Source organism: Euprymna scolopes, chromosome 33 (assembly GCF_053919585.1).
Source record: "Euprymna scolopes isolate OS-2025 chromosome 33, ASM5391958v1, whole genome shotgun sequence".
Lineage (NCBI taxonomy): Eukaryota > Metazoa > Mollusca > Cephalopoda > Sepiida > Sepiolidae > Euprymna > Euprymna scolopes.
Genome location: NC_136514.1, coordinates 5,216,174 through 5,232,408, shown reverse-complemented (window position 1 = coordinate 5,232,408; position 16,235 = coordinate 5,216,174). Strand labels below are relative to the sequence as shown.

At 35.6% G+C, this 16,235-nt stretch overlaps 1 protein-coding gene across 1 annotated transcript in view; it reads right to left on the bottom strand.

The window, feature by feature from the left end:
• The window catches only part of LOC145258116 (beta-mannosidase-like), a 104,908-nt gene that overhangs the window by 32,547 nt on the left and 56,126 nt on the right, over positions 1-16,235 (bottom strand). The window contains exons 5-7 of the mRNA XM_080115860.1: positions 15,376-15,443; positions 11,582-11,754; positions 5,842-6,013 (exon numbers count right to left, since the gene is read on the bottom strand). Of these exons, the coding sequence (XP_079971986.1) occupies positions 5,842-6,013; positions 11,582-11,754; positions 15,376-15,443 (413 nt within the window). The remainder of the gene's footprint in view (positions 1-5,841; positions 6,014-11,581; positions 11,755-15,375; positions 15,444-16,235) is intronic.

Sequence of the window (16,235 nt, the reverse complement as noted above, 5' to 3'; positions counted from 1 at the left end):
GCTTTCCCTATTTTGTCCTCATATTCCATCTGACAAAGGGGAAAGAACTGCTAATTCATGTGTCACATTCCATCAATAATTATCATTGGCTATTTTTTTTTTACCTTGAAGTAGTATTTTGTAGATCCTTACATCAAGTAGCTTCATGCCTTGTCTGATGACTGCAATTCTCAACATTTTAATCATGTTCATTTTGAGGTTTTAAATCTTTCCTTTTGACAAATGTGTTTTAAAATTAGCCATGTTTTTTTTTTTTTCAATAACTTGAATGTCTGCAATAAAAATCTGTCACTCAAGAAACAGGAAAAAAATTATTTCAAATGTGAAAATGGACAACTATTTGGACCCATGAATGCTGCCTATATCTCTCCTGCATGATACATCATCTTAAATCGTCTTCATTCAATACTTAACTTCATCCTTGTTTTTTAATAATGCATTAATACTGCATTTTTATTTGTTATTCGACCAGTTTTCAAACCATTTCTTCTAAACCAAATTAATACAAAATAAGCCATGTGGTCTCCCTCTTGTGCTACATGTGATGACGCCACAAAAAATAGTGAAGAAATGATGAATGTGAGAAGTGTGAAGGGCCAACGTTGCCTTCACATTTTTGCCAAATTTCAGAAAAACCTAATTAAATGGGACAAAAGTTATGGGATAAAAAGTGTCATTTTTTTGCAATTTTGGGACATTTGTGACCCCTTTTGAGCTCCTGAGAATGCCAAATCCCAGTGAAAATGGGCAAACGATGCAGTTTCACACCTTAAGACATGTATATTGGAATTCGGCACTATGGAAATCACTATATAGACATACATATCTCCTTGTATTTCCTCCTATAACAGACAACACGCTATGCAACATACAAATATCTGTGCATGAGGTCGCCAAGCTAATCAAGAACCTTGATTCCAGTAAAGCAACTGGCCCTGATGGCATTCCAGTTATAGTGCTGAAAAAGCTCCAACCAGAACTTGCCCCCATACTTACAAAACTGTTTAAGCATTGCCTTAAGGAGAAGTGCTTTCCAACACCCTGGAAAACCTCATCAGTATGCCCTGTATTTAAGAATTCAGGTGAAAAGTCATCTCCCTCTCAGTACAGACCAATAAGTCTCCTGTGTGTCATGAGTAAGTTGTTGGAATCCATATTAAATAAAGTAGTCAACCACCTCAACAGAAACAACCTTCTTAGTGACACACAATATGATTTCCACTCTGCAAGATCTACAGCAGATATGCTAATAGTTATATCACACAGGATTAATTAATCTCTTGACAAAGATTTCCTTTCCAGGGCAATTGCTCTTGACATATCAAGGGCCTACTTCACAAGATTTCCAGTTACGGTATTACTGGAAATGTTTTCTCAATCATTAAATCATTTCTCTCCGATAGGTTCATAAGAGTAGTGGTTGATGGGCAGAAATCAGAGGCCCACAGTATTAATGCTGGAGTCCCTCAGGGGTCCATCCTGGGTCCAACTCTCTTCCTGATCTACATCAATGATCTCCCAAAACACATACTTAAATCATTCGTTGACATCTATGCTGATGACACGACCATCTATGACAACACATCAAAGGCTGTAAATGACAAAGTTCTCTCTCATTCTCTCTCCTCTGATCTTGAGCACGTGGTACAATGGGGGAAGAGGTGGCTGGTCACTTCTAATGCATCCAAAACAAAGCTTCTATCTTTACATCATCAACGCTCTGATCCCCATCTGACATCAATTGAAATGGATGGCTCTCGTCTTGGAGAGGCTCCATGTTTTGACAAGCTTCTGGGTTTGACCTTTACTCCTGATCTAAAATGGAACACGTACATCAAATCTGTTGCCAGGGACCCTGGGAAGATGGTGGGATCCTTCTACCGCTCCAGAAGATATCTCACTACTGATGCAATTCTCTATCTGTATAAAAGCCAAGTACGTCCAAGGATGGAGTACTGCTGCCACATCTGGGCAGGAGCTGCTAAAAACAGCCTATCCTGCCTTGACAGATTACAAAATAGACTTCATGGTTTAGTGGGGGATGCCCTTTTCTCTTCCCTGCAACCTCTCTCCCACAGAAGAGACGTTGCAAGCCTGTCTTTGTTTTATCGCTATTTCGATGGCAGGTGCTCATCTGAGCTCGAATCCCTCGTCCCTCCTCACCAATCTTTCACGAGAAACACCAGTCTGGCTAAAACTACTACCAATAATTTTCCCCACTCGTTATCTGTGCCTAAATCCAAACGTAGATTCCATGAGCAAAGCTTCTTTCTCAGAACTGCACGCCAGTGGAACTCTCTGCCGCTTGCCTGTTTCCCACCTGACTACAACTTGGATGTCTTCAAGTCCAACATAAACAAATTCCTGACAAACTGCCCCCTTAAGTAAGACACTATCAAAACCCCCAATACTAATGATTACTACAATACTATCTCATTGATTACTGTACACGCAATAACCCTTATCCCTGAGTGGCCTTTGGGCCTTGATAAGTGGTGACCCTCATGTAAAAAAAAAAAATGGTTCCTTATATATGATACTGGAATAACTGAACATTTCTAAATAAAGATTTAAAACAGCTTGTTACTTCGCCTCCAAGATGACTGCCTTGGTCTATTTTGTATGACAAACATAAATCCTCATAATCCTGAATCCTATCCTAATTCCTGTATATCCTAATATATATTAATAAGGTATTCTTATAGGTTTGATCATGTCTTTTGTTCCAACTGGAACAAAACCAATTACCCTTCTCCCCAATCTGCTATGAAATCATATACATTGTACTTTGCAAGTCTCATGGAAGAGGGAATTCACCTTCCGGTTCTTTAACCTTAGAAGGCAGAATTTTTAAAATCGATACCAAACATCTATAGTAATCTACATTAGTAGACATGCATTATCTACAAGATATACTCATACTCTATAGATTATCTCCCAATGTATTTATTAATCCACAAACCATATTTAAAGCCTGTTTAGTATATACTAACCTTAAATCTACATCCCTTACTCATGCATACCACAAGCCTTTCCACTGAAAACGTAAATAACCACATCTTTCATTCTTAATCTTATTTTGAGGAGTGTAACTTCAAAGCAGAAACTACCTTTGATACTAAATTAACTAACTACCCATGCAGGGGCGTAGAAATACCTGGCTTTGAAACCAGGCGCGGGGCAACTCCTTTCGTTGCTGATGGATCCATAGGTTTCGTCAGATTATCTATCTAAAAGGAAAACTGATGTTAAACCTGTGCCACTGATCCTACATGTCTTGACACCAAATGAGGGAGAGAGGCCTCCTCAGTCCTAGTCGACAACCTCCCTAGAGCTGGTGACTTGATCAAATCACCTGTTTGCAAACCTAAACTGCTTAAGGAGTAGGTAGGCTCTGCCTATCGCCTGGTTTCTATACTCCTTTGCCTATTAGCCAGGAGCACTCATTGGAGATGCTCAATGCTTGGCCTTGTTTCCTTACTAGAGCAATGAATGCCATCCCCCACACCTACCTCATTCCCTTCTATTAAACCTGGGCATTTTAGGGGTGCTATTCTAACATGATTGGACTGGGCCATTCTTGTCTGACAGGTTTGAGGGTACTGGTTTGACAGTTTGTTTGGCTGTTTCTGACTGACAGTACAGATGCCCTAACTCTTTGGTAGTGCTTAGATCGGCTGCTCTATCATTTGTATAATATCAGGATGATTGTAGTGTCGTGTCATCTCATGCATGGTAAGGAATCCTGAACCCATCTCTGGTGGGCATTCCTGAGGCCACATTCCTGTGTCGAAGAGCCAGCTGATGGTCTACTTGTGTTGCATGATGGTCTACTTGTGTTGCATGATGGTCTACTTGTGTTGCATGATGGTCTACTTGTGTTGCATGATGGTGACAATGCACATCCACTTTGCCTAGCACCTCTCACCCTAAACTTAAATTATAAAAATGATAGCTCAATTCAAAATAATTAAATTATAAAAATGATAGCTCAATTCAAAATAATTAAACAGGTGCACATTTGAACAACGCTTTGCCTCCTCCCTTGAGTCTTGCATTTACAAATATCTGTGGACTTGGAACTAACTTAGATGAGGTAGAATCATTTCTCCTAGCAAACTCCCCAGATATCTTAGCACTAAGTGAATCTAACTTGCACTCCTCCATCCTATCCCTTCTAACCACTTTAACATGTCTGGTTATCTTCCACTTTGTCATAAGGACTAGCAGACACATGCATGGACTTGGAGTTTATATTCATAACACCCTCCCCATGACTAGGGAATCTAAACTAGAATCAGACGACCAGACCATCATGTGCTTTAGAATTTATTTATCGTTCTCCTTCGACCCAAGGCTGTACTCTAAATCGTGCCTTTGACAGCATAGATGTAGCACTCTCCCTTGACACTAGTGCTCAAATACATGTATTTGGCTACTTTAATTGGCTTCTCTAACTACACTGACACAGCTGGCAGCATCACACATAACTTTTCTATATTCCATTCCTTGACACAGACAGTTACGTTCTCGACCAGTCTCCCAGATTGTTAGGACCAGTAAGCCTCACTTCTGGACTTATTTCTAACCAGTTTCTGAGGATTGTGCAACAAATGCCCATTGCCCTCCCGGGAATGGGGAATGCTGATCATGCAGTGATAATGATAGACATCACCCTAAACTCTTGACCCCAAGTTGAAGAACCACTGCTCAAAATAAAATCTGTTTTGCTTTTTTTTTTTTTTTTTTTTAATATCAGTTTTTCTAAAATATTTTTCTCTAACGAAAAGGAAAGTAACTCAGTATCGACGATGGACGTTCTTTCATATTTACTTTTTTAGATGGCAATCATTTGAAAATAATTCCGGCATAGAAAAAGTATTTTTTTAGAAAGAATTAAATCAAATAGTGTTCATCTTTAACATGCTGCAATGACCCACAAAGCAAACAAGCAAAAACTGACAAACTAGAAGCAAATATGGATTTTGTGGAAAGAAAGCTATCGATGACAAAGAAACGATAAAGAGATTGAGTTTATTTTATATATTTGATGTATTTTGTAAGAAAATATAAATTGCTTCAGAGTTTTTAATGAAAAGAAAAATTATTTTAGGGCATGAAACAAAGTCAATTTAAAAATATTTTGTTTTTATTTGGAAAGAGATGACATGACATATGGCATCGTGTTAAAATCGTTTCTTTCCGCTACAAAGAAACGATAAACATACCAACTTTACTTTATAGATTAGATTTAAAAAGTGTTGATAATCCAGATCCCCAGGAATTTCGTCAAAAGGAAAGTCAGTCAGAAACCTGGATACGGATGCCCGGGAATAACGTCGAAGGAGGTCAAAATGTGGGATGTAGAATCCCTGGAGATTGGGTCAGCGAGATTGACTCACATTTCAAGACAATGCATGTTGGAATGCCGACATTATCTGAGCCAATAAATAAGATGACAGAAAATAGAGAAAAGGGAGAGAGAGAGAGAAGGAGAGAAAGAAAGGGAAAGAGCGTGACCACGATGGCAAGAAGTGACACCTTTTCTCCACTACAAGAACACACTACCTCACCCTACCTATGCACCATCACTAATTTCAAAACTATCATTCTGAAACCAAAAACGTTATTTTGAATAAACAAAATATTTTTATACCCAGCTATGTGTGTTTTATTATCGCCAACAAGTGTATATATGATAAAGGTTGATTTTTAGAAATTATATAGCCTGAGAAACACATTTGACGATCGGCTGCAGCAGATATATAACAAAGAGAGAAGATAAATACTTGAACTAATCGGAACGAATCGAAAATTGATCAGTGAAAAAAATTCCTTTACCATCTTCAGCATTGGCAGTGACCTGATTTTGTACCAAGGTCACAGTACGGAAGCCGATACGGATCTGCTTAGCCGAGAGTTCCTGTCCGTTAGCAGAAGTGAAGATCACATCCAAAGGATACAGGTTAGGCGTTCCGTATCCATTCGGCCACCATTGTTTTACGGCAACAGTCTGAAAAAAGAAAAAAAGAAAAAAGACGTTGATTCTATTAATATCAGTAAGCAATACGAGTCTTTCAAATCATGATAAAATAGGTGACGACCAAGTGTTAATGGGATGAGAAGCAGTGGAAGAACGGAAATAAAGGTAATGTGTAGGGTGTCCCAGAATGATCTGACATTTAATAACAATGAAATAAAAAGACATTTTTTAAGTGTATGTTGAATGCCATTTTATTTTAATTAGGTCAAAATAGATCCGGAGTCGAAATATAGGTGATGACGTCACACCTTCAAGGAAGAAACAAAAAGATTTTTTTATGAAGTCAGAGTAATAAAGCAGAACAGGCAAGATGCACCAAACCATGCAGACATCTAAGTGAATGCTGCCTAAAGCATAGATACCCGGCATTGCCCAGGTGAACAGGAAGTTCCATTTAGACACACCTACTATACTAAGGGTATTGAGCAATTTTTCATTACGTATCGACTATCATCACCTCCACAACAATTTCAAAAATAATATAACAAATAAAAACACAAAAAATGTAATCGCACAAAAAAAAAAAAAAAAAAAAAAAGCATATGACAACCTCATACCCTCGAAAAAGTTTCAGCAAAAACCTAACAGCCAGCCATGGTTCTCTCCAGAATGTGCTGCTGCCATTGCGCACAGAAATCACTTTTTCCACTGTTTCCAACGTAATAGATGTATGGAAACTAAAGCCGCTTTCAGGACTGCCAGCAACCATTGTAAGAAAGTAATAAAGAGCGCAAGATGGTTGTATGCTCAATCTGTTAAGTCCAAAGTAGCTGAGCAGCGGCTTGGTTCCCACCAGTTTTGGCAAATAGCAAACTGAATTCTGAACAGAAGCGTGTGCTCCATCCCAACTATCATCAATGGACCTGAGGTAATCTCGTCAGCATCAGACAAAGCCAAACTCTTTGTCAAGAACTTTGCAGCTAATTCTACCTTTTGCGATCAAGGCCGCCAACCCCCAATATTTCCTCCTGTATCTGAAAACACACTATGTGATATACGTATATCTGTACGTGATGTTGCCAAGTTAATCAAAAACCTTGATTCCAGTAAAGCAACTGGCCCGGACGGTATTCCAATTATAGTACTCAATAAACTTCAACCTGAACTAGCGCCCATACTTACAAAACTATTTAAACGTTGTCTTAAGGAGAATAGTTTCCCATCTCCCTGGAAAATTTCATCAGTATGCCCTGTATTTAAGAATTCAGGTGATCGGTCATCCCCCTCTCAGTACAGGCCAATAAGTCTCCTGTGCGTCATGAGTAAGTTGCTGGAATCTGTTAAATACAGAAGTAATCAACCATCTCAACAAAAATAACCTTCTTAGTGACACTCAATATGGTTTCCGTTCTGCTAGATCTACAGCAGATGTGCTTACAGTTATATCGCATAGGATTAGCAAATCTTTCGACGGTGGCAATCTTTCTAGGGCAATTGCTCTTGACATATCTAAAGCCTTTGATAGGGTATGGCATAAAGGTTTACTTCATAAGATCGCTAGCTATGGTATAGCTGGAAATGTCTTCTCAATTATTAAATCATTTCTTTCTGATAGGTTCATAAGAGTAGTAGTTGAGGGGCAAAAATCAGAAGCCCACAGTATTAAAGCCGGTGTCCCTCAGGGGTCCATCCTGGGCCCAACTCTTTTCCTGATCTACATTAATGATCTTCCAAATCACATCCTTACATCATTTGTAGACATTTATGCTGACGACACTACCATTTATGGTAGCACATCTAAGACAGTAAATGACCAAGTTCTCTCCAATTCTCTCTCCTCTGATCTTGAGCATGTAGTACAATGGGGAAAGGAGTGGCTGGTTACTTTTAATGCATCTAAAACCAAGCTTCTCTCTTTACATCATCAACATTCTGATCCCCATCTGGCATCAATTGAAATGAATGGCTCTCGTCTTCAGGAGGCCTCAAGTTTTGACAAGCTTCTGGGCTTGACCATTACTCCTGATCTTAAATGGAACACGTACATCAAATCTGTTGCCAAGGCCGCTGGAAAAATGGTGGGATCTTTCTATCGATCCAGTAGATCGATCACTGCTGATGCAATTCTCTATCTATATAAGAGCCAGGTACGTCCAAGGATGGAATACTGTTGCCACATCTGGGCAGGAGCTGCTAGAAATGACTTGTCCTGCCTTGATAGAGTTCAAAATAGACTTCGTAGTCTCGTAGGAGATGTTCTTTTCTCTTCCTTGCAACCTCTATCTCACAGAAGAGATGTTGCGAGTTTGTCTCTGATGTATCGTTATTTTCATGAAAAGTGTTCGACTGAGCTTCAATCTATGGTCCCCCCTCGCAAAACTTTCACAAGAAACACTCGTCTAGCTGTAAACACTATCAATAATTCCCCCAACTCTTTATCTGTGCCTAAACCTAAACGTAGATTCCATGAACAAAGCTTTTTTATTAGAACTGCACGCCTGTGGAATTGTCTTCCGTTTTCCTGCTTTCCGGCTGACTACAATATGGTTGTCTTCAAGTCTAACGTAAATAAGTTCTTGGTGAGCCGTTCCATATAAGTTATCAAATTTAACAAATTTTCATTATTAATGATTATTATATTGTCCAATTTCTACTGTACACTCTTTAACCCTTATCCTTGAGTGGCCTCTTGGCCTTGATAATGTGTTGATACCTATGAAAAAAAAAAAGAAAAAAAAAAAAAAAGAAAAAGTTTAATGTGAACAAGTTCTAATTGAATCGTCCCCCTAAGTAATCCAAGTTACAAAATTCCCACTGTTTACTATGCTAAAATCACAATGACTAATGTATACCTATTAACCCTTATCCTCGAGTGGCCCCTGGGCCTTGATAAGTGGTGACTCCCATGTAAAAAAAAAAAGATTTCAGCAAAAGGGATATGAAGAGAAGCTGTTCTTCGGATATTGAGCACTTTTTGTTGCCCATGCGCTGGATTATTTTAGACAACTTCAACAAGAACTTATTTACTTATTTACTTGAAAACAACTATGTCATAGTCAGCTGGGAAGCAATCCCACAGTATTGTGTTCCATAGATGGACAGTTCTAGTAAAGAAGCTATTCACATGGAATTTATTTATTTTTAGGCACTGATAAAGAGTAAGGGCAATTATTGACAGTTGTTGAGACTAAATGAGTATTTGTTGTGAATGCTTTGCAGGGGGAGGTGATAGATTAAAGCTTAGTCGAGCACCTATCATGAAAATAACTATAGAGCAGAGGTACCAAGACAACAGCATATTAATAGTTGGCGGTGGAAATGGATTATTTTTTTTGGGGGGGCTCAACAAGAACCTAATTACATCGAACTTGAAGACTACTATATTGTAGTCAGCTGGAAAGCAGACCAGCGGAACAGAGTTCCACAGGCATGCAATTATAGGAAAGAAACTTTGTTCATAACATCACAGTGCCAAGGAAAAAAAAAACACACTCTTAGCTAGTATTTAATAATTTTTCTAGTAAAGAATCAGATATAATTTTATATCTCAGAAAAAAAAAAAAAAAAATTTTTGTCTCCGTTTGCTATTGTAAATTGTTAGAGTTTGAATTTCATTGCGAAAACATGGTGTGTTTGGGTTTTATGTTTGCATTGCGTCTGTAATTTAATAAAATTGATTTGTTAAATACCAGTTTAACCTCCAATTTTACACATAACAATCAATTGCTTACATATTTATAAGCCTCATCACATTCGGTTGAACGTTTGCTTTTACATGGATTGGACAGCGTGTGTAGAAACTGATTTTGATTTTCGTTGAACACAGGATCCTATTTTGGGCCAGCAATTGACTTCTTGTGTAACTAAGCCGAGGAACCTGTGACAAGAGTTTAAAAAGTACGACCGTAGATACCCAACATTGATCAATACAGCCAGAGACATATGCAATTTTCATTTCAGATAACGCTATACGTAATTTAGATAGTCTATCAATACCTGCAGTTCCACAAAAAACTGGAAATCCAGCTCATAGGATTTAAGAAAAAAAAAAAAAAGAAAGAAAAAGAAAAACAAGCGTGACCACTTTTCAGTTGACGATAGCCGTTTTCAAACTGTTGACTGAAGAGTGGTCAAACATGTTTTAAGTGTTTTTGTAAAACCGCAGTATCAATGGACGACCTTTTGTATAGTGTTTATTTATATATATATATATATACACACACACATACATAGCCTTACATATGTGCTTTACTTTCAAATAATATTATACAGAAATTAGATCGTCTAATACCTACAGTTTTTGTGAAATATAAGGCTTAAAAAGAAAAGAAAAAAAAAGGAGCAAACACGCGTGACTATTTTCAAACCATTGACTTAAGTGTGGTCAAGCATGCGTTTTTTGTGCTAAAGTTCAGATTTTCAGTGTTTTGGTGAAACGTTAGGTATCGATGGATAATCAAACTAATATATAGTGTTATTTGAACTATATATATATATATATATATATATATATATATAAAAATGGCTATATGTCTGTCAGTCTGTGTCGAGTTTATCAGTTTTATGCAGTCAACCGTTTCCACGAGAATCAGCTCAGCATCAAGTTCTGGATGAAAGGAACACGAAGAGATACTTTTTATTGCAGCAACATCAACATTGGATGAATTGTGAAAAAGATCACGAAAGTGTTCATGCCATAATTTAATCTAAGGTATATATATATATATATATATATATATATATATATATATATATACACACACACACACAGTAGAACACCGGGATATGGTGACCCTAGGATATGTTTTTTTTTCAGGTTACGGTGTAGAATACAAGGTTTCTCCAGACCCTGATTACTCTTACAGTATTTGTTTCATAGCACAGAAACAATCATATAATAATGTTAAGGTTGAATATTTCCAACACAGACAATTCAGAAAAGTAAAAACTAACTTTAAAAAGAAAATGGACAAAATCACAAATCTAAAAAAGTCCGAACAATATTTGCATCATTTATTATATTAAATCCATGTTTGATTTAATAGTAATGCTATTATTACACACACACACATATACATATATATATATACACACACACACGTTTTGGTAAAATGTTTTTTCAATTATATTTCACTCTTCATGCATACCAATTCATTTGTTTAGAAGCACAATATTTGTTCAATATAGATTTTTTTACAATTAGTTTCGTTATGCAGCAATAAATGGTTATTATGTCAATACAGTTTCTTTTTCGTGTATATACTCTTCAGAAAAATTAGAAATTATTTGTTTAGATAAAAAAAATGCATGACAATATACTGCTGAAAGAAGAAAAAAAAGATCATAAAAGACTCAACATTGTGTGTTTGTTCTGAAAAGCATAAGTTTTCTATGAAATGGATCTGTAAAAAACATACCGAAACTTTCATATGCTGGAGGGGTGTTTTGCATGAAAAATAAACTTTGGATATTGAACTACTGTTAGTTATATATATATATATATATGACTATATATATATATTAGAGATATCTCGCACCACAGATGGGTCTGGCTACACCCACAGACGATGCATAAGAGGACAGAACAAGTTAACTTACTTTTGGCACATCGATTGTAATCTTCTTGCTGTTGGTTCCATTGGGAAGGTGGACATTGACGGTCATCATGATTTTCAGTGCAGAAAGATGAATGGCCAGTTTGCCCACAAGAACAGTTTTTCGTTCAGGATAAAAGAACACTTCAACTTCTAAAGTCCAACCACCACGGTCACCTGGGGGATGCAAAAAAAAGTATTAAGATGTTCTCCTCCAATCTGTGGGTATAAAAATTATTGTCAGACATTATAGAATGGATAAATCTACAAATGCCATTTGTAGATTTTGTTTTCATGGAAAACAAGGCCACTGAGACGATGAAAGGAACCATGAATGATGATTATCTCAAAGACAGAAGATGCCAGTGATTAGGATTGGCCTCTTTCTCCTGATTCCTCTTTGAAACCTTTTTCAAAACAAAAACAAACCTCTCCTTCCCTCTACCCAAAAATAAGTCTTGAAAGGGGGACCCCCCCCCCTCAAAAAAAAAAAAAAAAAAAAAAAAAACAATAACAATGTTTAGTGCATATTAGGTAAGGAGATCAGTATCTTCAGACAGCCTAATCTGATAGCACCAGATGTATGTGCATGGTTTAATTATGTCCTCAATAAAATTCAAATTTACTTTTGAATTATACAAGATGGAACGATAAAATTGTCGCTCTAGAAAAAAAAAAAAAAAAAAAAAAAAAATGCTTCCATTTCCATTTGTTTGATGAAAACCAGTTCTTTTTTTGTTGCAGAAACAAGACGAAAGAAGATTATCGCTAAGACAGGAGACATATATTGAATTTAGTCTTGAAAAGATCAAGGCTATAGGTAGGTGGAAAACACCGGGCAGGTAGAGAGTACCACAAACCTGCAGTTTTTGGAAAGAAGCTATTAGAATAAGAAGTTGTATTATAAGTAGGGCTGGGACAACAGCATATTCTTTTCATTGTTTTGACTCTAGTGTGTATCCGTTGGCATCTTATATGCTTTTATATAGAATGATGTGGTTTTCGGTTGATTAACTGTGTGTGGGATATATATACTCGAAAATCAAAACAATGATACGAATATGCTGTTGTCATAGCCCTAATTAATTAATTAAACAGCGAATTGATGGAGACAACTAGACCAAGGAGTTAAACGAGCTGAAACAAAGGAAGCAGAGAATAAGTCAGACAATTCTGAAGAACATATGCCATAGTATTTATAGATGGGACTGAGACTAGCAACATCACGTCTGTGAAGGAAGGCACAGAAGAAGAAGAAGAAAGGGGTGGGGGCTAATCAAGTTACAGATACGCTTCTGAACCTTATGAAGGAATTTTAAACAGGACAAGGTTTACCAGCCGAAATATGACAACAGTGCTGCATAGAGGAGAAGGAAAGTTTTTGCAGTAACCACTTATCAAGTATAAAAGCCACTCGAGGATAAAAGTTAATGAGATATATTGTTGAATGATGAATATTATGAGAGGATTTAAAAATGATGAAGTTTTTTTTTTTTTTTTTTTTTTTTTATTGTGACGCCATGACTAGACAGGGTGCCTACCACGGCTTAAGAGAGTCCCATCTACCCTCAAGAGGAGGATAGACCATGCCAATTTCTGAACCTAGTATTTTATTCGAGGTACATACAGCGCCTCGCCTTCCCAAATGGTCACCCATCTGGTACTGGCCAGGCTCAACATTGCTTAACTTCGGTGATCTGGCAAGAACCAGTGTGTCAGCATGATTGTGCCGTATATAAGAATAAACTTGAGGGGAAATAGAGATGAATAAAGACCTGGCCAGAGATAGGTTAGTTTAGAAGTGAATTTCGAAAACCATTCAATATATGCCAATATATAAAGCAGATAATAAATCAAAGATAATAATATTACAATAATCTCATCCAATGATGTAGTTGAAGGACTGTTTTATTCGAGATTTTTCGTTGACTGTTCTAATTTAAAGTTAAATCCTTACTTTTAAAAATCTATTAGCATCTGACTTAATTTAACTAACGAGAGCAAAGCTTTTCTATGGATTTAAGAATAACTTTCAGGTCATCGGTTGTCATGGAAACTTAATCACCTCAGGCTGATCAATGGATAACCTCTCATTATATATTATTCATATTTACACTAATGTTTAAAAGTATAACATTTTCCTATGATTTTAACACAATTTTCTATATTAGTTGAAATATATGCCTACAGGAAGTACTAAGTCATAACTATAATCTCAGAATTACCTCCCTTTTATGCATACTCTGTCCAATTCTTGCTTTTAAAAATCCATTAGTGTCTGATTTAATTTAACTAATGAGAGCAAAGACTAAGGGTCTATCAGGCATGTGTATACAGTAATAAAGTGTGGGCATGAAACCTGGTCAATGAGGATTGAAGACATGTGTTGCATGAAAAGAAATGATATGAGAATTATATGGATGTTTAATGTAAATCTTAAAGACAAGTTTAGATCTGATGACCTAAGAGGAAGGTTGAATCTAGACAGTATAGGGAGATGTGTATAGAAGATTGATTTGATTGTATGAATTGTTCAAAACTTGAAATTGTATTTTTTTTTATATGATTAAAAAATAATCAGTTCTTTAATACAACTAGCATTTCAGCCCGGCGTTGCCCGGGTGTTTGGAGGTGTATGTTGAGCAAAAAAAAAAAAAAAAAAAAAAAAAAAGTAATTTTTTTAAAAACTTTGACCCCTATTATGACCCCTTAACGTTTGTTTTGGGCTTGAATATAAGTTAGATCCATGTCCAAGGAACCTATATCTAAAATTTCAAGTGTTTAGACCCAAAAGTGTTGGAGTTTGGTAGAATTCTCAAAGGCCAAATCGTTGAACTTTGACCCCTTAACAACCAAATTTCAGGTTGAAAACGGATTACAAAGATTTTCCCAAATCTCAGTACCCTGTATATCAAATTTCGAGTCTGTAGACTGAAAATTAGCAGAGTTATTGCATTTGAAAATGTACGTACACACACACACTTTTATAGAAATATGCAAAAAAAATGCATTAAAAAATGTTTTCTTTTATTTTAAAAGCACAAATGGATCATAATCCTTGACTTTCTCCTTAAACCCCGTAAGCGAAGGCTAAGAAATACATGGAAAGAAGTGATAAAAATGGTCTTGACAGATAGGAGGATAAATAAAAACCTGACCAGAGATAGGTTAGCTTGGAAGTCAGTCTCCTAAAAACATCCAATAATTGGCTGCATGTAAAAAGGACATTAAGCCGAACATTATTAGTATAAAGTTTACCAAAGTTTGTTTCATTCAGTTTTTATTTTTACAAAAAAAAAAACACATAATCTAATATATAAAACTCACTATGTGTCTCCATATTTTCAAACTATCTCTTCTGAAATTAAAAGTCGCAAAGTGGTGCTAGGGGCCTCAAAGGATTGAATTTTTTTATCGACCATTCTTTTATGGGTCTTTAGCCGGTTAAAATAGTTTTTAAGGAGTCAAAAGTGGGTCAAAATCGTTATACGTTTTGTACATTCACCTTTATTTTTAATCAGTTCATGTGTGTGTCATGTGAGTACAGTGGTAACGTCACCAGCTTTGAATGCTACAGTTTTGCTTTTGGTTTCAATTCTAGTTGATTACACACAAATACTTTTTTTTTTTCACTTTGGAAATCATGACTAATTTTTATATATGAAATCTGAACAAATTAAAACATCCCACTTAAGGCCCCACCCCCACCCCACCAGTTTTACCTAAAAATTGGTCACTAGGATCAAAGGGGAATAACTGAGCAACCTCAACAAGCAATGAGATCATTGGGTTTCTTACCTTTGAACGTATTTACTTTCAGATGTTCAATAAAAGAACTGTTGAAAGACTTGACATGAATATCTCTCCTGAAAAATAAAAAAGAATGTCATAAAAAAATATATATATATATATATATATATATATATCAAAAACTTTTAAAGAAAAATATTTTAATAAATTTCGATTCATGAAGATGAAGTGACCTTTTTTCTTTTTTGCAATGTTCTCAATACTCCCCCACCCCTCAAAAAAAAAAAAAAAAAAAAAAAAAAAACTGGATTTCGTTAAGAGTCGCACGTCTTTGTTTACAAAACCCTTCACTGGAAATGATGTCAGACAAATTTTAAGGTACAGATGACCAACACTGGATATAATGTAGCTTTTTTTTTTTTAAGCAAATATAAAAATAGAAGTTTTATTCAGTCTTTATTTGAACTTTTCTAACAAAATTATAACTTTTATAATAAAAACATGTTTATGCACTGTTTTTTTTTGTTTTTTTTGTTTTAATAAGACATCAAGTGTTGATAATTTTTTTTTTTTTACATCAAACATAAAAATAGAACTGTAATAAAATATTTATGAACCGTTTTTGTTCAATTCAAAACAAAACGATAAACATATTTGAAAAAAAAAAAAAATATATATATTTAAAAAAAAAAAAAAACTTGATACATATTTTATTAACAGTTCCATTTTTATGTTTGACATGAAAAAAATTACCAACACTTGATCTTTGATTAAAAAAAAAATGAATAAATAAAAACAGTTCAAACATTTTATTATAAAAGGTTATAATTTTGTTAGAAAAGTTCAAATAAAGACTGAATAAAACTTCTATTCTTATATTTACTTAAAAAAATAAAATAAAAAAAATC